The 26,639-nt window shown below is 45.1% G+C and overlaps 1 protein-coding gene across 2 annotated transcripts in view; it reads right to left on the bottom strand.

Annotated features, from left to right (window-relative positions):
- The window catches only part of MROH1 (maestro heat like repeat family member 1), a 2,204,128-nt gene that overhangs the window by 64,926 nt on the left and 2,112,563 nt on the right, over positions 1 to 26,639 (bottom strand). For both annotated transcript variants that reach the window (XM_086966435.1, XM_086966436.1), the window contains exons 40-41: positions 25,603 to 25,737; positions 5,115 to 5,217 (exon numbers count right to left, since the gene is read on the bottom strand). In XM_086966435.1, the coding sequence (XP_086822561.1) occupies positions 5,115 to 5,217; positions 25,603 to 25,737 (238 nt within the window). The remainder of the gene's footprint in view (positions 1 to 5,114; positions 5,218 to 25,602; positions 25,738 to 26,639) is intronic.

Genomic DNA, 26,639 nt, shown 5'->3' with positions numbered 1-26,639 from the left:
ATGTCTTAGACAAACCAGAACATGATCTTTAGAATACCTCAGGAATCGTGGAACACATGAACACTCTTTCGTTATATAATCATTTCAAACCAAAACTGAGAGTCAAAGAACACAAGTGCAAGTTTGAAATATTTATTATTCAATGCAAAGTTCTCAAACGCAGTATCTTGTATAATACCAAAATGCAGATTATAAAAATCAGAGTCAGCAGCATAGTCACTAATCCATAGTAAGCAAAAGGTGATAGCATGTTATAATGCAAAATCTATAGAAATCTATATCACCTATATTTCGCGCACCCTATCTGGCATATTATTTTATATCTAAGAAGGTCTCATTCGGGCTTTAGCAGGGCGGCCCCATACCTCTCAATGTCAGTAGGAGCAGTTCACATCAACAGCTACCAGCTCTCTTCATGCGCAGCACCAAGTGTCTACGTTCATTCCGTGTAACTCTATCTTAAACCCGCGTAGAGCCCAAAATGTTGGCATCAACATTATTTGTGTTATGTCTAATGTGGTGCGAGGATCAGGCCTCCCAGCAACCTTGTGTTAGGTTAATCTTAGAGTGTGCAGCTCTCAGTGTGCAGACAGTTGTACCAAGTGTACCAGGCAAAGCTGATAGCATAGAAATAACATATTATTCTCAAATAAACCACCTCACCGCTTCTAGGGTGAAAGCGACAACAACAAGTATGTGTCGTGTGCAAAACTGAAGCCGAAGGAAAAACGGCTGTTTAAACATGTAATACACTCATGCTAACTTAACGCAATATATGTAATGAAGTATCCATATGACAGTAGAACTTTTATTCCGCTTATGTGTATTGTACACAATCCATTGCGGTATTGTAGCTGTTCAGTACTTCCGACGGTTCCATTCACAATGTAGTCAAACCCTTAATTTATTTTCAACAGCATACTTTGTCAAGAACGTGTATCAAAAGTACCGCGTCACAGTTTCCCGTGCTTACCTCCACCCTTCGATGTTGGTCCGCCAGGTCCTGTGCGTTTCCCTCGTCAGACGTCTCGCGTTTTTGCTGATAAATTAAACTGGGTTGGCGTTCACCAGGACCACCTAGTAAATCCACAGCCTTGGCTCCAAACTCGTAGTCCAATGGCGGTCTTGTCACCGGTGCCGACTACAAAGCAGAGCCCCGCTTTCATGTAATCTCCAAAAGCTATCCGCCGATAGCGCAAGTCAGCACTCAACAAAGGATATGTTTCCCAAATATATATATAAGCTCCGCATTTACATCGACCCAGGAAAACCACACGAATCCAGCGTAGATAAAGGCACAGAGTTTATTAAAAGCTTGAGTCCAACAAAATCTGACGCGTTTCGGGCATCCGCCCTTGCTCACAGACAGTCAGTTAATGAGACATCCACATTTAAATACCCAGTGCTTCACAGTTTTTTTCTTTCAATTGGCATTTTTTTCTTTTTTTCAAACATTACACCATGTGATCATGAAAATAGAGGACATACTCCATTCTTAGCACTAGGAAGTCTGTTTTCCAAACAACTATACCATCAGTTATTTTCTACTGCATTTAAATTGGTTAAAATCCACAATTCCAAAAAAGAATAAATTAAATCCATTATTTATAATAAAGTGCATCTAGTGGCCAAAAAATGTGTCAAACATAATGTAATTCGACGCATATAATACAATTGCATATAATGCTTGCAAAATCAAGCTAATAGAGCCATGTTAAAATCCATTAAAAAACAATACAATCTTGTAGATAAATACCCGTCATTGTGCAAATCACGCAATCACATGCAATTTTTTAGTTAATATCCTAATAAAGTGCAAATGCAATGTGCAATTATATGCTTTGTATGTAAACATTATAAAGTGACAAAATGCAATTTGTGCAAATGATGTAAACAATTGGATAAAATCCAAGATGACCGGGTTCTATATGTCTTCAGATATAACATGGCAACAAGGAAAATGAATGCTTGGAATGCAAATGGCCAGAAGTGCTATTAAAAAAGAAAATGGATCAATAGTGGATAAACCACTATAAGATATTCCCAATGCAGTTTTAGGTAAAGAAAAAAGACATTCACAAATAGTCCCATGTGGCTATGTCCAAATAAAGTAACAAAGTGTAACCCAAATAATACAAGTGGGAAAAAGCTTATATGGTCACAACCATGAAGCAATATGTGATAGGGAAAAATGGGAAAATGATAAAGTATATAAAAGAAATTCTATATATGAAAAATATCAAACCGAGGATATTGCTGGCGGCTAACCATCACAGTAATCAATATAATAAGCAACAAAGGTTTACAGGAAAACATGCAAATCTTCTGTATTGTTGAGCCCATTTGGAAATCTACTGTCTAATTCCAAAATGAATTGGGACTCAAGTCTCCTAAGCATCTTGTCCCTGTCCCCGCCCCTCACAGGCTTGTCCACTGAGGCGATGACAAAGTACGTTAGGCATTGTAAATCATTTTTGTGATTACTCTTAAAATGCCTGGCCACCGGATATGATGGATCATTATTAACGATGGCACAGAGATGTTGGAGAATCCTGACATGCACAGGTTGTCGTGTACTGCCGACATATCTAAGTCCACATGTGCATGTCAGGACATAGATGGCAAACTCAGTTTTGCAAGTGAACTGACTCCTGATGTTAATTGGGTCAGGACAGAAGGGTGTGTAATACTGAGTAGTTGTTTTGCCGAATTTGCACGCCCTGCAGGAGGTGCAGCGTTTAAAACCAGAGCGAGATTTCATCCACTCTTGTTTCTTCCTAAGTTCCGGAAAATCATGACAGATATGTGACCTAAGGGAAGGGCCCTTCCGAAAGGTCACAGTGGGACCATCGGGCAACCTAGGTTTTAACACCTGGTCAGTTAATAAGGCCGACCATCTTTGTGTCACAATAGATCTTATTTGTCTTGCTTGCCTGCTATAGGCAGTTATGAGTCTTGGTGCCTCGGTGTTGTCTTATTTATTTATTTATTTTAACATTTGTAAAGCGCGAAACGAAGGGCCGTGGGCATCTCGGCGCTAAATAACTGCAATGTTTGGCCAACAAGGGGACTGGGAGATCACTGATTAAAAAGCCAGGTTTTGAGGTTTTTTCGGAAAGACCAGAGGGACGTGCTAGTCAGGGACACTACCAGACCTGATGTTAGGTGTCTGGTCTAGCAAGGATTCACGAGTTCTACTGGTTGCTTTCTGCAATGCCAACTTAATGGTAGATTCACGGTAGCCCCTTTGCCTGAATCTATCCAAGGCTTCCTTAGTGCAGATTTCAAGATCAGTTGTTGTACTGCATATCCTTTTGATCCTGAGTAGCTCGCCAAATGGGATGTTATCTACTACATGTCGAGGATGTGCACTGCTTGCATGAAGAATACTGTTGCCAGCAGTGCTTTTTCTGTGTAGTATATATATATATATATATATATATATATATATATATATATATATATATATATATATATATATATATATATATATATTCTGGAACCAATGTCACGCCTGCACGAGGAACCTTGATGTTGCACAACGCCACCTATCTATGCTGGAGGATATTGCTGAGCAAAGGTTTTCGGATCCAGTTTGATGACTGGAGGTATTCAAAAGGTGATTAATCTGCAGTTAGTAGTCTCTATCAGAATCTGGAGGTTATTCATAAAATGTACCCTAAAGACAACTTACAGTTGTCTAAAAGTTGAAGGCTGGGCTAGTTCAGTCCCAGGGTAGACCAGAAAAAGTAACAGGAAAAGTTTGCAGAGAGGTTAGAGCTAAGTGTCATGTAGGAGGAGTAAGAGTGGTCACTTCTACCTCACTGGCTGAAATTCAGATTGCTTCAAATGAGGTAGATGTACTACAAAACAAACAGTGTTGTTCAGACCTAAACACGGTTTACTGCTATTTAAGATTATCAGGGATGCGTAATCTGATGATGACTAATAATTCAAGCATATAAATATATGAAAGATCCAATGTTGGAGGATCTGCGTTTAGAAGTATCCATTATAATACTGCACTAAAAATGTGAATGGTTGAGGGACTTGGAAAAAAAACCTGGAGAAAACCTCTGAGGACAACTCTAGATCTCCACTCAAGGGCATAGTAAAAAGGAACTGATGTTAGTGTGCCGGGGAGGATGCTATATCTCTCCAGTGACACATCATGAGCTTGCATCTAGCGTCATAGTGGAGCCGGTGCCACTACTGTGGGAGAGCTTTGTTTAGGTATTTTTAGATCCAGTCTGGTGCCCGAGATATTCAACGAGTGAGGATCCGCAGGTAGAAGCAGCCATCATAAAATCAATTTGCAAGCTATCTAATAGACATACAACCAAGAGGGTCACAGATGTAAAGTAGAGGAAATTACCAAGAACCCTCAATCTCATCAGCGGCTCCTCAGCTGAGGAATGTCGCCCCACTGCTCTCTGAGCAGTTCAAAAAGGTACAATAAAATGATAACGCAATGTTATTGTAATTTTATTGTACCAAACTGGCTTTGGTGTGGGGCTGATCAGAGAAGCTGGAGGAGTGGGGAGCACTCTAAGTGTGCATGACGGTTGGGCCAACTGTCTTCGGCTGGCCAAACAGTCATGCCCACTTTGATTGTTCTCCAGGAGGTTGCATTGCACAGCCTGGGTGGAGAACATGCACAGCTTCCCAGCCCGTCGGAGCGTTGACCCACAGTGCTCAGACCATTCACAACGCTGCTGTCATGCAGTGTTGTGATTGGCTAGGGGAGTCTGCGAGCCTGTGTGCTTCCTGCTTCATGGACAGAGAACAGACGACGGAGAAGAGACGGCGGCAGTACCCAGGTAAGAGTTTTTTTTCATTCCGCTCCCTCTCACCCCTCACACCTGATCATTAGCACCCGCCACTGCTCTATCTTTACAGCCCTTTAAAGCTTCAAGTGGGCTTTAATAAACGTAACTGACACTAAAAGGATGTAATTAAGGCTTCTTTAAAAACTGAGAGAACAGTGTAGGTCAAAGGTCAAGAACTCTGCAGTGGTCAAGCACCTAGTATCAACATCTACAATCTTGTCAGAAGCCACCCATAATGGCTAAAATATAAGATTCACGAAAATACCAATCGAATAAGGATCTTACCAATGAACATGGGTGCAGCAGCTCTGATGTCAGCCCAAATGCTCTTGAAGTAAGACATGTTGGTAGCAATCAAGCGGTTCAGCATTTCAGGATATTCTTGCATCTAGGGGAAAAGAAGCCATATAACTAAGAAATAAGGGCAAGTGTAGAAATATGATGAATGTATGAGAGAACAACACCACACAACATATCTTCCTACCTTTCATTACAGGTGCCAGTAAATCCTATTTCTGCTAATAAGAACAAGTTACTTACATTCGTTAACGCTTTTTCTGGTGGAAACAGTATCTGCTTGTGGATTCCTCACCTTTTGAATATCCCCTGCACGGAATACTGGCGCAGGGGATATTCAAAAGGTGAAGAATCCACAGGCAGAAGTATCCATCAGAACTGGAGTTACTAGCTGAACTGGAGTCACAAGTTGCATAGTTTTACTGTGCATCCATGTTCCTTTCCCTAAACAGATTTTACCAGGAATACCTGGTAAAATGACAACTTACTGGAATCATTGCATCAACACAAATTCACACGGTTGGTGGTTTAAATACTTTATTTAGATAATCAAGTCAATGAAAGTGACAGCAACATAAAATAGTGTGGAGGAGTAAATTTAGTATATACAAACATTGTCACCATGTTTGTAGGAGGCTGGCTTAGTATATGGTAGACATTTATTTAAGTGGTGCACCTTGCACTAACCCAGACAACCCTTATGGTGATTTTCGTGGTCTTATACAACCTTAGAAAGCACTGTAAGTGGTAGCGGTCTGTGGAGAGCAGTCTTTTTTTTTTTTTTTAAATTTTTGAAGACCTTTATTGTGCATTATGCAGAAAAACAAATACAGGCCTACAACCGTCCGGCCGGCCACAATACTTATGAGCACAGGTGTCAGCATTATAATCCTCCGGCGGCATCAAGTGATATGACAACAATTAATAACAATTACGCTGGAAAGGACATGCCGCCAGGGAAAAGGATCAGTAAAGGTCAAATTTTAAAGTTTTTAGTGAAATAAAAATCAATGAAGGATAGGTATAAAGGAGATCCGAGTCCGTATGTTAAGTCCGCATGAGTAGGCAACAGGAGAAATAACATAAATTACGGGAATCTTTCGTCAAAGCGGCAATATAGTAGAAAAACAAAACACCCATCAGGAGCCAAGCTCGTGCCACTCCCAGCGCCACCCACTCCCAACCATCCTCTATCACAGACCCAGAAAGGAAAACAGTATGAGAAAGCGCAGAAAAGGAAGAAAAAGGCCCATAGAAACTAAATACGGAAAGAAAATCTACCCCCCCACCCTGCACCAACGCGGAGGCTACGGCCTACCCCCCCCGACAATGTGCCTGTCGCCCCATAAAGAACCCGAAATATAGGGAAAGTAAAAGAAGAGAAAAGGAAGAAGAGAGAAAAATAATAAAAATGTTACCATGAAATAGAGAGAGTGAGAAAAGGACATCCTAATCTACGACCCTCAAAAACTACAAGTGAAGCGGGAGGAGGAGCCAGTCAAACCATTCCCAGTACCCCAGTCAGAAACACAATCCCCACATAATATGCGATTTTTGAGAGCCAGATATGAACACAAAAGCAGTTAGGGAAAGACATTATAACTTGTGCGACTTAAACAAGGAAGCACCACTTCCAATCCCGGTCCCACCAGCCCAGCATCCGACAATACAAGGAGAGTCTAGCCCTGACCCGACCTCGGACAGACCCAAAAATGAAGCACGTGAAGAAGGCCCGCCCCCACCAAGACAAAGAACCAGCATGGCCGCACATCGAATGAAAGGAAACCTTTAACACAAAATGGCCATTGAACGCCACCAGTAAGTCCTTTCTCCGGCACAATTGAGTTCCATGGGCCATCTGTGGTAAAATCGATTACCTATGCATAATTTATAATCAATAATCAATAAGAATAACTCAGAAAAATAAGAGGCAAAATCCGGGATATTGAGGTTAACTCAAAAGGGTTTTATTCCTGTAAAAGGAATTGGGTTATTGGCTCGAGCCAAGGTGGCATAACCATTCCGTCACCACACGGGTTCGGGAAGGGGCAGACAGACAACATATTATTTACAGAAGTACATATATATAGTCAATGCATTACATTAAGCGAATAGGCAGTAGGCGTAACAGCTGGAAGAAAGGAGATAAAACATAAATACGTCATAATAAAGGCGGTACAATAGGCGTGCATGAAGGCGTGTACTAGAGACGTCATTAATCATGAGGTCACAAAATGGGTGGATACATAGGAGAATCTTGCAATGTCAGCAGAAAATCATGACACAGATGCGCGCGCAGCAGATTGACGTGAATCTGACGTGTAACTGGAGGGTGAAGGGGGCTTGACACTTAGCACTACAAGTGTAGACATAAGTCTAGGATGTCAGATCAACCTGATCCCAATATCGTATCTAATATCGTATGTTTTAAGAACTGTAGTGTCTGGAAGGAAGGTCTCTCGGGCAGAGACTACTCTATACTGTCTGCGTGTATACGTGTCTACGTATCGGCATGCGGGGTGAGGGGGCATGGGCCTACCATGGCAACGGAGTCTATGAGTTACTTGCACAGAGACAGAAAGACCGGGCCCATGCTCCTGCAGCTGGGAGGATGTTTACTTGAGCTACGAGACAGGAATGTATTTTCGAGGAGTGGAGCAGATAATTCGAAGGTTGAATACAGTCTTGGCAGGCAGAAGGCTGGGCTGGAGCCGCGCAAGGAGTAAGGCAGGGGTAACTGGTACAGAGGCAGCCTGGGTTGAGGCCCTTAGAGTCGGGAAACAGGAAAAAAGGTTTCATGGCAGAATCAGGGCCTACTTTCGCCAGAGCTGAAAAACGTGTAAAGTGTACCACAAAAAGACGGTGGCACGGTATATATAGGAACTGAATATTCAATCCGTTCATGGCGGATCTGAAAGAGGACATGTTAAAGATGGACGCAAATGTATTTGCGTCTTCGTAGCAGACACAGGAGGGAAATCACATGCACTGCAAGCTAGTACATGGAGACGGTGGGGTACTCGCTGGGGAACACTACTCGATCGAAAATTATATTTCCTCATTCCCTCCTTGTTCCCCACGGACCCTTCATGATACATCAATTCTCATCAATTGATCAATCTGTTCACTTAACATCAATTGCTCTTCTTGCTTCTCGTGTTTTGAATGGGAACTTGGACGTGGAATACATGAAGTGGCACACAGGCCGCAAATTGCCGGTCCACATTGGAGACACAGGCAACAACTGAGTACTACGAGTAGGCCAATACCCAGGAGGGATAGGATCTTCCACCCCCAGGCTGACAGCGTTGTCCAGAACCAACCGGACCAAGTCCAGGTGCCTGGAGTCTGATGTATCAAACTTGCAATTTTATGGAGACGTGTAATAGCTTTGTACACGGTTGGCGCATTATTTGGGATGAAAACACAGCAACTTGACCCGATGACCTTACAAGCTCCACCCCTATCTGCCAAGATGACGTCAATAACGAGACGATTTTGAAGAACAACAACCCGCATAGCGGACTGCTCCTCCGTTAAGTTACCTAGGGCTGAAGTGGTCTCAAGCACCACTGCTTCGAGGGTTCTGGTTAATCTACGGATTAGCTTACTATTGGAAACAGTACCTAGGTAGGGGAAAAAACCTTTGTTGAAATCTGTGTATTGTTCCCATGTGGTTTCAGTATAATCGACAAGTGGGAGATCTCTTCGGAGTCTATGCTTGACCAGATTAGTGTTTCTATGATAGTCAGGAGGGGCTAGGAAAACAGGTGGCAGAAGGAATGCAATGTAACAGGTACCATCCCAATCTAGAGGCAAACGGACATATGCAGTATGGCCGCAAACAAAATAGGAATGACGTAAAGCCCTAAACGTGGATCTACCATGATCACTGAAATCGACCACAGTAGTACATTTACTATGACCTAAGTGTATGGAACCATTCTTGCGAACGCATAGTTCACCAGTAACTGGCAATACTGCCATAGCAGGTAGAACAGGAGCAGCTTCAGATTCGACAGATAAAATCATGAATGTAACTGTGTAATTATCTAGTCCATATACTTCATTTTCTAGATCAGTTCCAGTACCAACGGGGAGTCCCTCCTTGTCAGGGTAACATACTTTAAGCAAGGCTGAGTTCAGGTTTCCCCAAACCCAGTTACCTTCGTAAATAGCAGCATCAGAAACTAGGGCATTGAGCATTTTAAACCATGCACCACATGTGCCATTGTGAGTGAACGGGTACGGAAAAAGGGGAAGAACTCCCTTGTTTTCTTGGTAGGGAGGGAGTCGACCACATATCCAACAGTTTGTAGCATTGGTAATCTGATGGGAGTGATGTAACATACTAATGAAAGTGTTGTTGCGCAGCGCAAGTCTATAGGATAACTCGTGTGGGGGTAATTCACTAAATGAATGTTCGTCAGTAACATTATAAGTAGATTGTGCACGCTTGAATATAGGGTAATATATGTGTAACAAAACACTAGCAGTAATAACCAGCAAACTTAAGAAAAACATGATAAGTAGTGTCACTATACAGCGACTGCGAAGTGATTTACAATATGCATTCCTTTTATGTTGTCTTTGTCTATCTCTCTCTCTATCTCGATCTAGGGGATACATGTCAGAAACTAATTTAACCGATTCACCTAGGGGAGGACTTAAACAATTAAACTGTCTGACTTGCTAGATCGCAACTTAGTTCTGTATTCTTCAGAAGCAGATTTCTCAACCAAAGGGAGTTTTGAGTCCGAGTCAGTTTGTGTAGGAGGGCAGGGCTTAGAAACCAAGTCCGAAGGAAGTCCGTGAAATTTTTTGATGTGGCTGGAATGCAGCCATCCCTTCCTGCCCTCTAGTTTAACAGCTGTCCTCGTCGTAAGCAGGACCAATTTCGGGGCTTGCCAGCGGGGCTCCAATGGACTTCTCCGATCAAAGTTGCGGGTGAACACGTAGTCACCCGGGACCACCTCGTGGGGCTTCACTTCGGTGTTGTCGGGAAAGGCTGCAGCTACCTGTGAACGACAAGATTGTAGTGCAGACATCAAGGAGGCAAGGTAATCTGTCAGCATAAGACAATCAACATCAGTTATTTTTCGTGGAATAGGCGTCCCCCACATATTCGGTGGTCTACCAAAAACCACTTCGTACGGGGATAGCCCAGATCGGGAATGGACCACCATCCTCATATAGAAGAGGGCGACCGGCAAGGCAACTATCCAGTCCACACCCTTCTCTCTACAGATCTTGGAAAGTCGGATCTTTAATGTCTGATTATGGCGCTCCACGAGTCCTGCTGCCTCGGGATGCCGGACACAATGGAACTTCCACTGATAACCTAACAGAAGTGTAATGTGTTTCACAAGTTCGGATGAGAATGGCTGACCATTATCTGAGTACACGATACGGGGCAAACCATACCGCGGGAAGTATTCACGAACCAGCTGCTTGGCAGTGGTCGGAGCAGTGTAATCAGGAACTGGGTATGCTTCTATCCATCGGGAAAGAGCACATACGACTACGAGGACATACTTGAATCCTCGACAGCGTTCCATCTGGATATAATCCATCTGGAGTATTTCAAAAGGATGATCGGGAGGCTGAAATCCACCTTGTTCTACGGGAATGCTTTTACCTGGATTGAACTGACCACAAATCATGCAAGTACGCACTTTCTGCTTGGCTGCTGCCCGTAAGTTTTTATTTGACCATATGTGTTGAATACTGTCTAGCATTGCCCTCTCTCCTAGGTGTGCGGGACTATGTATCGTGTTAATGATGACTTGTACCATAGAGTCGGGGAGAAACCATGTAGATTTTCCCTTCGTCATCCAACCCTGGTCTGTTTGGATCCCTCCTAATTTAGTCCATTCCTTAATCTCATCTGGTGTTGCATGTGATTGTATGTCGATTACATCATGTGCGGGATCCCTGACTGTCATACAGTGCGATGGTAACACTAATTGTGTCTGATCAATTACATGAGTTCGGTTCTGAGCAGTTTGCTTTGCTGTTCGGTCTGCCAGGTCGTTACCCTGGGAGATGATATCAGTAACCTTTGTATGTGCCTTACATTTCATGATAGAGATTGCAGTGGGTAGATGTATTGCATCTAACAGGGCTTGAATAAGGGGACCGTGCTGGATGTTGGCCCCATGAGAAGTTAAGTAACCTCTCTCTCGCCAGAGGACTCCGAAGTCGTGAACGACTCCGAATGCATAACGTGAATCAGTATATATGTTGACTTTCTTATTTAGGGCTTGAATACATGCTCGTGTCAGAGCAATAAGCTCTGCGGCTTGAGCTGACAAAGTGTCAATACAATTGGTTTCAATAACTTCAGTATCTGTCGTGACAGCATAGGCTGCCACTAATTCACCTGTCCTTGTTCTCATACATGAACCATCCACATAAAGTGTCAGGTCTGGATCTGGTAACGGAACATCTGTCAAGTCTTGTCTGGGTTTTGTTGTGATAGTAATAACTTCAATACAATCATGTGCCAATGGATCTACTCCATTTACTGGCAATAACGTGGCAGGGTTTAATGTGCTGCAGCGTCTGATTTCAATGTGTGGTTGAAACAATGTCAGTTCGTAACCTGTCAATCTTGCTATGGTCAGGTGTTGGGTCTGAGTTCGATTTAAAAGGACTTCTACAGAATGTGGAACCTGTACTGTCAATGGATGTCCTAACACAATAGCATCACTCTGTCTAATTGCTAAAGCTGTTGCTGCAACTGATTTCAAACATGCCGGAAGGGCCTGGGCTACTGGGTCTAATGTGCTAGAAAAGTAAGCACAAGGCTTGTGTGAACCTGCTTGTTCCTGAGTGAGGACTGACAAGGCAGTACCCTCACGTTCTGTGACAAAAAGTGTAAAAGGCTTACTGTAACATGGTGTTGCTAAGACAGGTGCTTGACATAAGGCTTTCTTCAAGTCTTCAAAAGCTTGTGTATGTTCCTGAGTCCAAGGGAGGACAGTCGAAGTCGCTGCCTCCTGTGTCGTTAACTGAATGAGTGGTTTCGCTAGAAATGCATATTGGGGAATCCATTGTCTGCAGTATGAAGTTAGGCCTATGAAAGCCCGCACTTCCTTTTGTGTTCTGGGTGGTGACATGTTTGCAATTAACTGAATGCGATCAGGTGTGAGCGGTCTCCCCACTTTGGACAGCAAGTGACCCAGGTACACAACTTGCTGAACACAGAATTGTAGCTTCGAAGGAGACACCTTGTGTCCCTTGTCGGCCAGAAAGTTCAAAACAGTCAGTGAAGCGTTTTCACATTCGGGTTCGCTTCGAGCGGTGATCAGCAGATCATCGACATATTGAAGCAGGGCAGTGTGAACTGGCATGTGGATACAATCAAGTTGCTTTTTCAATGCTTGACTATAGATGCTGGGGCTTTCTGTGAATCCTTGAGGTGCACGGGCAAATTTGAAAGATCGTCCATTTAAACTGAATCCGAACAAATATTGGCTCTCTGGATCAATAGGGACACTGAAGAAGGCGTTCTTGAGGTCTATTACAGTAAAGAACGTCGCTTCTGAATCAATAGCAGTCAATAATGAAGAGATATCTGGGACCACAGGGTACTGCGGTACAATACATTTATTCAATTCGCGCAGATCAATAATTAATCGATAAACAGGTGGAGCATTTGGGTCAGTACGTTTAAGAACAGGAATGATAGGAGAATTACACACATTGGAGTCGGTTTCCACAACCACTCCTTGTGCAATGAGCTCGTCAATGATTCTCAGTAAAGCCACTACAGCGTCTGGGGGTAACTTGTATTGTCGGATTCGTGGTAATACCACTCCTGCCTTGAGTGTGACTCGATATGGGGTAATGTGCATGCAACCTACATCAGTGGGGCCCTGGGCCCACAAGTGTGCAGGGACGTTCTGTAGCCGGGGATCCATATCTCTCAATACATAATGGCCTTTGAAATCTCGCAAAAACAATCGTACTCCCTCCGGAGAACAGCATATAATAGCTCCTAGAGCCTTCAGTGTTTTTATACCTAACAGGTTTTCTGGACATGATTTCGTGAGCAATAAATCTGTAGTCCGTGTCAGAGGACCTACTGCAAGAGGGAGGGGTTGTGATACTTCATTAATAATGGGTTTCCCTGAAAACCCAAGGGACACGTTCTGTGAGCCTGAGAGGGGTGCCCCTGGTACTTCATTGTGACTTATCGTGGTTCTGCTTGCCCCTGTGTCAATGAGAAACTTTCTGTCTTTCCCTAATACTTGACTATGTACATAAGGACCATTTTGATCTACAGGAACTTCAATAAGAGGCAAGCGGAATTCCCTCTCTAGGCTGTTTCATGTGTATCGCTGATAATCAGGGTAATCGTTCTGCGCATACTGGTACATCTGCTGTGTTGTGTTTTGTGTTGCGGTAATAGGCTGTTGTTGGGGTATCGCTACGGTCGGTGTAGATGCTGGCATGGGTGCAATATGTTGTATGTTCTGGGGTACTTGTTGTGAGGTCTGATCTTGTCTAGGAGGACGCGGTCTCTCTTTAGTCTTACCCGTGGCGATATTGTGTTTCAGAACTGCACAATCGTTTATATAATGACCTGGCTGTTTGCAATAATTACATACACCCTTGACAGGAACTGTTGAATTACTGGGATGGGTCGCACCCTTTTTCTGACCGTCGGCAGGAACCGACTGAGCAACTAACATTTTCATTTTTGTATCCTTCATACGTCTTTGTTCATGTTCTTGTTCTTCTCTAAGTCTATTCTGGTGGTACTGTAACATTTGTAACATTTGTGAAGGAGTATTAGCTTGCCAAGTACTTTCTACTTTCAGTACTCTATTCTTGACCTGGGGCAAGGAATTCTCGACTAATTTCGTTACAAAAAGATGTGGATATGACTCGCTACTTGCTTTCAGACCGCTATTAATACCAAAACATTTCTCGAATCGTGTATAGAAATCACTAGTGTCTTCATCAGGTTTCTGTTTGCATGCTGAAATAGCACCCCAATCTTCCTTTTTCGTACTCAATAAACGTGGCAACACTTGTACTAATAAACCTGGTAACATTTTAACTTTGTCTCCAAGCCCTAGGCCTGGCACTCGAGTATCTTCTTCATTTTGTAATGCAGCCCAATCTATCTTTGCGTCTCCCACCTCCCACTCTTGTTCCTTGAGTTTCTCGTATATGCCTGGAGGTAGTAGTACTTTCAGTATTTTCATGAGGTCGGGATAAGTATAATCACCCATTAATAACATATCCTTTATTTCGCGGTGAAAACCTGCAGGGTCTTTATCGTGACTGGGTACTAATTTCTTCATTTCCAACAATTCAATTTTAGTTACAGGTGTATACACGAATACACGTCTAAGCGTGTGGTCTGCATTCTGTACGGGGTGCACTTCTCGCAACGGATTCTGTCTATCCATATAATGCATGGTTTTTCGTTCCATAACGGGTGCAGAATTGACATGTGGACATAAGAACGTACTATACTTGTGGCGGTGTTCTAGTATTGCTTTAATTAGATCAGTACTTCGACCTTTCCATCTGTTCGTGACTAGTTCTATTAGTATGTCAGGCAGGGGACCTGGATCAGAACGTTGGCTTTTATACAATAAGAGCAGATGTTGTATCATGTACATACCAGCTAAACGCTGATCACTCGGTGTCAAGTTCAAGAACGTATGTGCTAACGCATCATCACCATATTTCTCAGAGCTGTCAGCCCATTGTACGGCTGACCTGGCTAATTCTTGTTCATCCATAGAATCGAGTACATGGTACCCCATTCGTTCTTGAAGTATTCTGTCAGTAGCTTGGAACAAGTGTTCGGGTGTTCTAGGATTACACATGGCTTCCTGATATATCCTTTTACTTTCTGGGCGCACTGGGCGCATCGAGTTATTAAACGGTCTTCCTTTACCTACGTAAGCTATCATTTCCCTGACCGGCAACTGTGAGTGTTCCGGTGTCTCGGCTCCCTCCTCTGGCTCCTCCTCTGAGGACTCATGTTTGTCGGAATCTACTTCCGGTACGGGCTGTCTTCTCTCATGCATCTTATTAATTGCAGTTCTGATTCTTCGGTACATATTATCTATACAGGCCTCTTTGTCATGCTGTCCATCTGTTATATTCTGACCCCATCTGTGGAGTGCTTTTACGTCTTCCGGGTTCATACCCGGCCTATCCACTTCTCTAATGAAGCAGTTTATAAGAAACCGCAATATCTTGGCTTTAGTATCCACTTTCTGGTAGGTCATGGCCTCCTTAATACTGTCAGGCCCTACTCCTGTCTGAACAAACTGATATATTCTATCTAGGTGCTCCGTCATTCCAGGTAACGTCATTAGGAAGTTCGTGACTCGCCGTAAACGTATTGACGCGAGTAACATTCTCTCGTCATTCTTTCTACCGGGTACAGGATCATATCTGCAGTCTGCAAGACGATCTCCAAGAATTGTAATATCTGTTCTAGGTGTACGCTGTTGCGCTATTTCTCTGAAACTCATGCGATGGGCAGCTGGTGGGGTCTGGAAACCTATCGCTCCTCCGGACGCACCTCCTGAGGCGCCGGCTCCGAAGGGGTTAGTCGGGTTCGTATCAAGGGAAGTAGGTACAGTAAGAGGTGGAAGGAGTGCTGGAAGACCAGGAGGAATCGGGGGAGTAGCTTGTCGGGGAGGAAGAGCATAATTGTCCTGACCATCAGGCGCAGGCACTTGTGGCAATGCGGCATTAACGTATGCGGGAGCTACATCGTCTAAATAGGAGGAGAGGAAAATGTCCTTTGCTGTCTTCTGGTGCGTTTTAGTCGGGAGCAATGGGGGTGGTAGGTCCTTCGGTACTTCCGGAGAGGCCTTTGGCAAGCCCTTGGACAGGATGGGGAACATGCCATTCATCAGTGTATTTCGCTGTCTGTCTACTTGTTCTAACTTTACTCTGATACCTTCCTCAACTAATGCGTTCTCTTGGGTCTTGTCAGACTCTTCCTTACTCTTTTCTTCTAATCTGTGAGCTTTTTCGGTACGCCTATGCGATTCTTTACGCCATAACTCGATGGCATCCTTCTGTGACTGTCTGGCTTTCTTTTTCCACAATGCTTCTTCTACTCTCATGATGCATTCTGCATCCCATGTCCCAGCAGCGGGCCATCTCTGATTCTCTGACAGTTCTTTAGTGTAATCCACCCATAAGTCAAGAAACAAAACGGCATCTAGGCCGTGCTTATGGTACATAAAGTACCCTGGAGTGTCCCTAGGTGGAATGGGAACAGCTTCTTCTAGAACCCCTTTACGGGTTTTTATTTGTCTTAGTTTGGAAAACAACGGCATTCTGAAATCTGGCCACTTGGTTCTTACTTAGATATGAACACACTATACATAAAACACGTATAAGCACAATAATGAAGATCGTACATTCACTCATACCACGACATCAATACATTTATTAATTACATTGAAAACCTACCAATCACGTGAAACAGGATGTACCGCTAAACGGCACGGATACACCTCTTACAGATGCAAACTAGATATACTGCTAAACAGTATAGATACACTGCTAAACAGTGCAGACCAGGCTCGTGTACCCGAACCTGTCTTGACCGGCACAAACTAATGCGCACGTCAGGATGCGTCCCTAGCAACGGTACTCACCGGGAAGCACGAAAACAGAAGGCCTCGGAAACCCTGGACTGGACTGGGCTCGGACTGGATTCGGACTCGACTCGCGACGTAGATACTTCGGAACTTCGGAATCTGGTGGGCCTTCGTATACCTCGGATCTTGCTCTCTCAGCTAGGCTCAGGTCGGGATCCTCCGCACTCCTCACCGCCTCGTCTGGGTGTCGATCGCAGCCTCAGTCACCTCCGTTGGCCTGAGGGAGATACAGGAAATCCTGCGGATACGCGTAGTTGTCCGTCCGGCTGTGGCAGGGGGCTAGGCCTGCAACGCACCTCCGGCGCGTGGGGTGGGGGAGGAGTCCCTGTTCGGGCGCCAAAACTGTGGTAAAATCGATTACCTATGCATAATTTATAATCAATAATCAATAAGAATAACTCAGAAAAATAAGAGGCAAAATCCGGGATATTGAGGTTAACTCAAAAGGGTTTTATTCCTGTAAAAGGAATTGGGTTATTGGCTCGAGCCAAGGTGGCATAACCATTCCGTCACCACACGGGTTCGGGAAGGGGCAGACAGACAACATATTATTTACAGAAGTACATATATATAGTCAATGCATTACATTAAGCGAATAGGCAGTAGGCGTAACAGCTGGAAGAAAGGAGATAAAACATAAATACGTCATAATAAAGGCGGTACAATAGGCGTGCATGAAGGCGTGTACTAGAGACGTCATTAATCATGAGGTCACAAAATGGGTGGATACATAGGAGAATCTTGCAATGTCAGCAGAAAATCATGACACAGATGCGCGCGCAGCAGATTGACGTGAATCTGACGTGTAACTGGAGGGTGAAGGGGGCTTGACACTTAGCACTACAAGTGTAGACATAAGTCTAGGATGTCAGATCAACCTGATCCCAATATCGTATCTAATATCGTATGTTTTAAGAACTGTAGTGTCTGGAAGGAAGGTCTCTCGGGCAGAGACTACTCTATACTGTCTGCGTGTATACGTGTCTACGTATCGGCATGCGGGGTGAGGGGGCATGGGCCTACCATGGCAACGGAGTCTATGAGTTACTTGCACAGAGACAGAAAGACCGGGCCCATGCTCCTGCAGCTGGGAGGATGTTTACTTGAGCTACGAGACAGGAATGTATTTTCGAGGAGTGGAGCAGATAATTCGAAGGTTGAATACAGTCTTGGCAGGCAGAAGGCTGGGCTGGAGCCGCGCAAGGAGTAAGGCAGGGGTAACTGGTACAGAGGCAGCCTGGGTTGAGGCCCTTAGAGTCGGGAAACAGGAAAAAAGGTTTCATGGCAGAATCAGGGCCTACTTTCGCCAGAGCTGAAAAACGTGTAAAGTGTACCACAAAAAGACGGTGGCACGGTATATATAGGAACTGAATATTCAATCCGTTCATGGCGGATCTGAAAGAGGACATGTTAAAGATGGACGCAAATGTATTTGCGTCTTCGTAGCAGACACAGGAGGGAAATCACATGCACTGCAAGCTAGTACATGGAGACGGTGGGGTACTCGCTGGGGAACACTACTCGATCGAAAATTATATTTCCTCACATCTGGGAAACATGGGGTTTCCGGGGCGCAGGGTGAAGGCAGCAATGGGAAATCCACCGTGGGGGCCAGCTGCTGTAAGACACGGGCATGAGGCAGTAACACTGTTGCAGGCGGCAGATCGACAAGTCCCGGAGACAAGGGAAACAAAGTAGCACAGGCAAAAACACTTCCCGGCCCGTGGCAGGCATCCGTAGAGGCAGAGACAATCACAACTTCACTGTCAGAGATGGAAGGCACTGCATCCCCCGTCGGTTCGGCCGAAGAGAAAGCCAGATTGAGTTGGTCCTCCACAGCACGATCTCCGCGCACATCAGCCGCCATTTTATCAATGCAATCACCCAGCGCTTCAAAGCTCGCACGCATCTCCGTTCTAAAATCAGACAGGGCAATCAGGATAGTCTTGTAGGAGAGCGGCGGTTGGAGCCTTCCGTGTTCGTGATCTCGAAAAGGAGCGAGCAGACTGGCCCCCAGTGCTCGTCGGGGGACGCAGTCCGCAGACAGGGATGTGCGCACCCCCCAAGTCTCTGAGGCGGTAGACCCCATTCCGATGTGCGAGACACAAAGTAAGCTGTAATTCAAATGTTACACGAACAGTCAGCAGCACAGGGCTCCAAGCCCGAGAAATAGTGAAGGTCGGGCTGTAGAGGATGGGAACTGCAGCGCCACAAGCCGCCGAGCCGAGACAGGGTAGTAAACATCCAACGCTCCACAATCATGGCCGTGCACTCCTTATCTCTCGCCACCCGCCGCAGACAAAGCCGCGTTGCTGGCGAGGCGTCTTGTGGGGCAATCAGTCCATAGGGCTCCGATCGCAGCGTTCCAATGCGGGCAGCCCAGCCAGGAGCTCAACTCGGGGGGAGAATCCACCCTTCCAAAGTCGGTGGATCGCGGTTGAAACGGCCGCCCCTCAGCCTCCCAGACTCGGGGACGGTCAGCGGCGTGGTTCTGGGGCCAGGGCTCAAATCCGTGTATCGCGTATCTCCGGCTGCCGGGTGAGCTGAGGGGTCCGGGAAAGATGAGTCAAGTCACCACAGCGTAGCGCACCTTTCCGCTGTCGAAATAATCAGGATAGGAGTCAGGATAGTGGTGCGGAGGAAAGGTAGTAGACGGAGCCGGGAGCCTACACGTCTTCACCAGTCGCCATCTTGGCTCCTCCCCTGGAGAGCAGTCTTAAGGCTTATCTTCAAGGAGTGCTAAGCAGCTTGTTTTACCAGTTTAACCTTAGGATGCAAGTTAAATGAAAGAGAACCACACAGTGTGTATATAAAAATACTTCTATTTATTACATAGCACTCACTAACACTTTGGTATATATCCTACCCACGATATCAACACAATGCACATCAAAACGAAAATAATAATATGGTGAGTAGCAAAACATACAGTGGTCTCCAGGCGGAGATCAAACCATATATTAAGAAAGTTGAATGCAAACTGCAGGAGGGGACGAACTCAGCGCAGAACACACAGAGGAGCCGGAGACACAAGAAACCACCCAAGGTAAGTATCTAGGAACCCCACTGATTCTGTGTGCCGAGTAGGAACAAAGCTGCATGCCCAGTAGAAGTCAATGGAGAAGTCTTGGTTCTGGTTTTGCAGAAGGACCCTTCCCAGAGGACCCTGAAGAATTCCCTTGGAGGACTGAAGGTTGGAGAACCACCCCACCCGTGTATACCCCGGAGACCAGGTTACCTTCACCAGGGAAGCCAGGTGCATAGGGATGAAGAGAAGTGGGAAACCTCAGTAGATGACAATGGAAGAATTGGAGAAAAGTGCCTCTAGAGAAGAAGGTGAAGAAGCCCGGTGGAATTGAAGGGTGGATTCTGGAAGTAAATAACCTGCAAGCTCCTGAGTCTATCCGACTCAGGAGTGACCAGGAGGCAACGAAGAGCAATGTTCACCGATGTCGGCGGTTCATTTGAGTTGACTGCGTCCTTGTCCCCGCGAAAGACCAGGCAATGCCGAGGAAGACCAAGAGCTGTGCATGAGCTGTCCCACGTCGGATGTTGGTGACCAGGGTGTAGCTGTTCGGTGGGAATACCAAGCCTTGGTAGCCACAACTGGTGTGGAGAACGAAGAAGGTCCAAGTGACTCACCACAAGCAGGAGAGTCAGAGCAGGCTCTGAGCAAGCAGTCGAGCCCACTAAGTTCACCTAGAAGGAAGGCCCATGGTGCAGAGGATGCGGTGAGGACGCTGTACTTAGCAGAAAGAAATGCTGGAGGATTGAGCTTCTTGTAACCCGAAGATCTCTGGAGTACAGAGCAATGAAGCCTTGGCATTGGTAAGTTGACATGTTGCATAAGGGTTCAGTCCCAGCGGTTCCGACAAGGGATACTGGCCTCAAAATTGCAGTGAGGACAGATCAGGCCTCGAGGAAGTTGCAGAACCACAGCCTGTGTTGATGAGCCTTTCAAAGTCCATGGGACATCAGGAGCAGCAGACGGTCAGCTTTGTTGCAGTGCTTTCAGATGCAGGGGAGTGACTCCTTCCCTCCAAGGGAGATTACTTCCAGTTTCCTTAAAGCCCACAGGTCCGTTGAAGATCCTGGAAGAAGCACAGACACACACGATGAAGATGACTCACAGAACGGTTCGACCAAGAGCAGCAGGAGTCTTCCTTGATGCAGTCTCGGTGCCAGGCGAAGTCTAGCTAAGTCCAAGTGTCCAAACAGTCTGTGAGTGACGTGGTTTCAGGCTTGATTCTTGTCCCATGGCGAATGTAAGGAACCACCCACAGGTAAGTCCTTAAGTACCCTAGGGAAAGGGTTGGAATGACTCTGGCATCCCTTCCAGAGAAAGGCTGGACAAAGGGGAGGATAATCCCATGGCCTTTGTCCAGTTTTGCACCGGAGCATGAGCAAAGGGCTCCCTGAACTTGCTAAAACTGAGGTATTGAAGAGGGCACCCAATGTGCCCTTGAAAGCAGTCTGGTGGCGCTGGAAAGCACCCTCACCCCAACCCAATACACTAAGTCCTGTCCGGGAGGTGGTCACACCTCCCTGTGACGGGAAACCAATTGTTCTACCTTCCCCTGCTCCAGCTTGGTTCAGCAGCAGGAGGGCAGAATCATGACTTTGGCCACATCAGCACTAGCTTGCTGTCAGAACCTGTAAAGCTGTTACCAACAGTAGAGGAGGGTCCCCCAAGGGTGTCCCCCTTGTACTTGGGGCCCTTAGGAGACTGTATAGAAAACATAAGGATCCACCCTCAGATTGGTATTTAACCGTGTCCTTCCAGACTACGCACGTTTCCTGCAGTGGCGGAAAACTCACCCTTTTGTTAAAATACCCCTCACACACCAAAAGGGCCCTTGATGTCATACTTCATCATAGGGGTCTTCCCATCCCGCTGCAGGACAGGGCGTGCTACGACCTACGACTACTTGGGAGCACTATTTCTAAAAAAAACAAGACTATGTGTCATGTAGGAGTGTGAGTGGAAGGGTCAGGAGTGAATGAGAGAGTGAATCAAAAATTACCTGGCTCTGTGGACTAAAAAAACGTTAATATTCCTTTGAGCTATATAATAAGGAGCCTTAAAACGGGTGGGAAGTGTGCCTATAGTCACACTTACTCCCCGAGGCCCGTTCACTCATGGGGCATTATCTCATTAGGGATCAAATTACAAAGTAGTATACCTATTTAGGTATTGTATACTGTGCATGGTTATTTGGCATGCTCACCATGTAGTAATAACTACATGTATATACACTACTTTTTTAGCAACCCCTATTTTTTAGATACCTTATTGACATCGCTCCATATTATATAGTGAGTGTAGAAGGGATCCTCTTGGTCCTGAAGCAGAAGCCAGGTGAGGGCTTCGAAACATGTTGACAGACATAGGTTGCGACTGCTCTTTGAGGCAATATACCTCCAACCCTTTTTCCTCACTTTTAACAATACCAGCCCAAAGGAATATTAAAGTTTTTTAGTCCAGAGAGCCAGGTATTTTTTAATTCACTCAATCATTCACTCCTGACCCATCAACTCACACTCCTACACGGCACAGTCTGGTTTTTGCAGAAATAGTACCCCCTATGGTGAAGTATGACACCAAGGTCCCTTTTGGTGTGTGAGGGGTATTTTAACAAAACTGTGCGTTTTCCACCACTGTAGAAAACACATGTAGTCTCGGAGGACACGGTTAAGCATCAATCTAAGAGTGGATCCTTATGTTTTCTATACATTGACTAGAGGAGGACGCACCCACCTCCATTGCTCTTATGAGCATTACCTCTTCACTCCCCTTTCTTGGTTTCTTGATGGCCCTTAGGGGACCCCCTGATCTCCTGGAAACAACCTTTCAGTATGTGCATACAAGCTAGTGCTGCTGCTGACCACAGACACGATTCTGCCCTCCTGCTGCAGGGGAAGGTAGAACACTAGGTTTCCTGTCACAGGGAGGTGGAACCACCTCTCACACAGGACTTAGTGTGCTGGGGTGGGCGGGGGCGCTGATGATCACTCACTGATGAACTCTAATACCCCAGTGAATAGTTCTAGCGACACAGAGGGTGGCCCAAGAGGTAGGTCCCCTTTTATTCCTCCTGGGAGGGAGCAAAGAGTCCATGGGAGGTCTAGAACCTCCTCTGTAAATTCAACCTCCTCTAATCAATCCAGAGGGACATCCATCTCCAGCCAGAGAGAGGACTCCTTAGAAAGGGAATACCATCTGCTCTGGTTTGAGAGAGCCAATCTCAGGATCAAGAAGGAACAGATGGCCCTGGATAAGGAGACCCTGGAAGTTCAGAGGGCTAGGAAGAATTTGGGATTAGGATCCCATGGTGGCACCACTAGTGAACATAGGGTTAGGGAACACTCCTTTTACAGTTGGAACTTGAGCAGAATGGTCCCTCCTTACCAGGAGGAGGATGGCATCCATAAATGGACAACTGATTAGAGATGGCCTGTAAAGTTCAGAAGGTCCCTCAGAGGCAGCGGCCAGCTATACCGTGGCTCTCCTTTGCTAACAAAAGTAGACACAGACTTCACACAGTAAGGAAGATGCAGATAATTACACAGTCTTGAAGAATATCCTCACTGATGGGTTTGGTTTAACCACTGAGCAATACAGGTTTACATTTAGAGACACACAGAAGGCACACACTGAAGACTGGGTGGATTTTGTTGATAGTGCTATTAAGGTTCTGGAAGGCTGGCTTCATGGAAGTAATGTGCATGATTATCAAGGACTAGCGAGGGAGCACATCCTTATTCATTTGCAAAATCAGCTACTGTACCAGTACCTGGTAGACTCAGATCTCACCTCTCTCCAAGAATTAGTAAAGAAGGCAGACAAATGGGTTTGTACCAGGGTGAAACAAAAGTCTCACGGTGGTGGTGACAAGAAGAAGCGTATTTTTTTAAGGCCCAAGAGAAAGGTGGAGAAACTCTAAAGAACAGAAAGAGTCCCCTGAAGGTCCCCAAAACTCTTCCTCTGGGGGTGGGACCCAATCCTCTTCCTCTAACAAGAAACCTTGGTGCTATCTCTGTAAAGAGAAAGGCCATAAGGCAAAGTATGCCAATTGCCCTAAGGCTAGCAATACTACTACTACAAAAACCCTTAGGGCCTCTAGCAGTAACACGGATAGAAGTAGTGTTTTGGGTTCTCCTGGGGTACTGACGTGGGTTCTGGCCTTGTCAGAACCCCCACTCAGGCTACCTTGGTCAGTGATGGTGGCATGGGCCGTGCCACCTTTACTGTAAGTCTGAATACCTTGGGCATGTACAGACAGGAGCCTTTTATAATTGGTCAAGAAGCTGTAGCCTCTAGGGAAACAGGGACCAGTGTCACCATGGTGACAGGCAGACTTGTTTCCCCTCTTCAGCTTCCACCTGGGCACATTTACCAGGTTCCCACTCTGCACACAGACTCTGTGGGGTTCCTGGGTACTTACCTTGGGGGGTTCTTTGTGATTCCAGCTCCTCTGTGTCTTGTGGTCCAAGTCATGTTCTCCTTTACATTCCACTTTCTTAATATATGGTTTGGTCTTCCCCCTGGAGACCACTGTATTTTGTAATACTTACCTGATTGCTTTGGAAATATTCTAGTGTATTGTGTTGATATCTACGGGTCGGAGATATACCAATGTTATAGTGAGATTGTGTTGTAATAAATTGACTTCTTTTTGCTAAACCCTGCGTGGTTACCTTTCATCTAATCGATACTACAGATGAAAGTGGTAAAACAAGCTGCTTACCACTAGATCAAGATAAGCCTGCAAGCTGCTCTCACAGCTCCCACTTTGAGAGCATTCTATAGTTATCAAAGAACACTACAGTCACCATAAGGGTTGCCTGGATTAGTGCAAGTGTGCACCATATACTAAGCCAGCCTCCTACACTGATTAAGTAAATTGCCAAAGCTTTGTGCAGATCTGCCCATATCAATAGATCACCCTGCCAATGTCCCTCTATCATCTGTACATTTATAACCGTACAAAAATAGATCTATGTGTAAAGTTGCTCTTTACTAATTTTTATGTGTTGACAATATTGCCATAGTTATATAAGGCTAAAAATACTAATTCGTGGCTCTGTTTCCAGAAATGAGCACTCAAATATGCAGGCTTAGGAGAGATGTCAAAAGGATGCACTCCAGGGCAGTCCATTTGTCAAGAGCGTCAAGGAGACCCAAGAATACATTCAGGTTTCTTTTGTAAAAAAATGAGCCCACTTATTTATCTTAAGTTATACAGCACTGAGCTAGCTGCTAGTCCAATGAAGCAGTAGACAGAACATTAATAATAAAGAAAAACACTGGAGATACACAACAAGACATATAATACAGTACGGTCAAACCATGGGTTCATGTTAGTCACATTGACCAACTGGTACCTGCAACAGACATATTTCAAGGCTGTGTTCTGCACTAGGCTAAATCACACAATGTTGAATCATTATCTCAGCACCCACACAACAGTTGCACTGTCAAAGTGGGTATTAAAAAAGCATGACACCACCTGAAACACATGACTATAATGCATGCCCCTCTGGCCTCTAAGGAAAACAATTGGCATTTAATATCATTGTGGGCAATGGGAGGTGTATATTTAAATGCATATTATTTTATCATATTTACAGTTCAGACAATTCAGGTCATCATTCTATGCTTTTGGCTCAATCCCTGCTCTCTTTATGTCATATATTGTACAAAATGGTGATACACCAATTTCAGAAATAATAATTGACGTACAGGCAATGTACCTCAGTCATTTAACCACCCTACTTATTCCTATTACAAACTTTTTTTAGATGTCTGGATCTGCCCTTACAAGATTTTTGCAGACGTCATTCAAGAACTCTCCATAGTGCAGGCCTCTATCCTCATGCAGATGGTTCTTAAACATGTCTGAAAGACCTTCACATCCCATGTTAGGGCCACACATCCTTAGGGCAAACTTGCATGCCTGGAATGCAAAAGAATGTGAAAAACACTTATTAACATGCAGACTAACATAGATGCTATCCATATATATCATCATTAGAGTATCTAAAATCAGTAGGTTATTGATGAAGAAAAGTTACTTACCTGTAACCATATTCCTGTATCAGAGAGAATATCTGTAAATCCACAAACAAACAAGTTAGTTACCTTCAGTAACGATATATCGTTAATAAACATTTGTTAGTGATAGATTCCTTACCTTAGAATTACCCCCAGGCGACAGACTGGAACCGGAAAGTTTTCATCAGCAGTACCCCTGCGCGCCGGTAGGCGTCGTAGTGCGGCTCTGCGTACATCGCTGGTGTCGTAGTCGCTGAGATGCCGGCACTGGAGCTACTTAGACGCGCCCACGCGCACTGATGTCAGTTCTGTACACAACTTTCCGCGCCAGGAACGCAGAGCTATGCAAGATACTGACCACTGGTGTATTGAAACTCGGGCCCTAGAAATCAGTTCACAGAACGGGGAGGATGGGTGGGGCGGTAACGAATAACTAATGTTTCTTACAGATATATCGTTACTGAAGTAAGTAACTTGTTCATCTGAAATAAACACATTAGTGATAGATTCCTTACCTTAGAATAGATACCCCAACAATACCAACCCCGGTGGTGGGTCTGCGAACAAAGATCACACCAGAAAGTCATGGAGAACAGAACGGCCAAAGAAGCGGTCTCTTCGGACTGGACTGTCAAGGCAATAATGCTTAGTGAAAATGTGCAGCGAGGCCCAAGTGGCTGCCTGACAGATGTCTTGCAGGGGGACACCACGTCCCAATGCAGAAGCAGGGGTGGCCAACCCCACCGGCGGTTCCCGTTTAGGTAGAGAATAACAGGCTTTGATACACAAGACGACCCAGCAGGA

Source organism: Lissotriton vulgaris, chromosome 4_1 (genome assembly GCF_964263255.1).
Source record: "Lissotriton vulgaris chromosome 4_1, aLisVul1.2, whole genome shotgun sequence".
NCBI lineage: Eukaryota > Metazoa > Chordata > Amphibia > Caudata > Salamandridae > Lissotriton > Lissotriton vulgaris.
The sequence above is the reverse complement of the archived record's forward strand: the minus strand, read 5'-3'. Positions and strand labels throughout refer to the sequence as shown.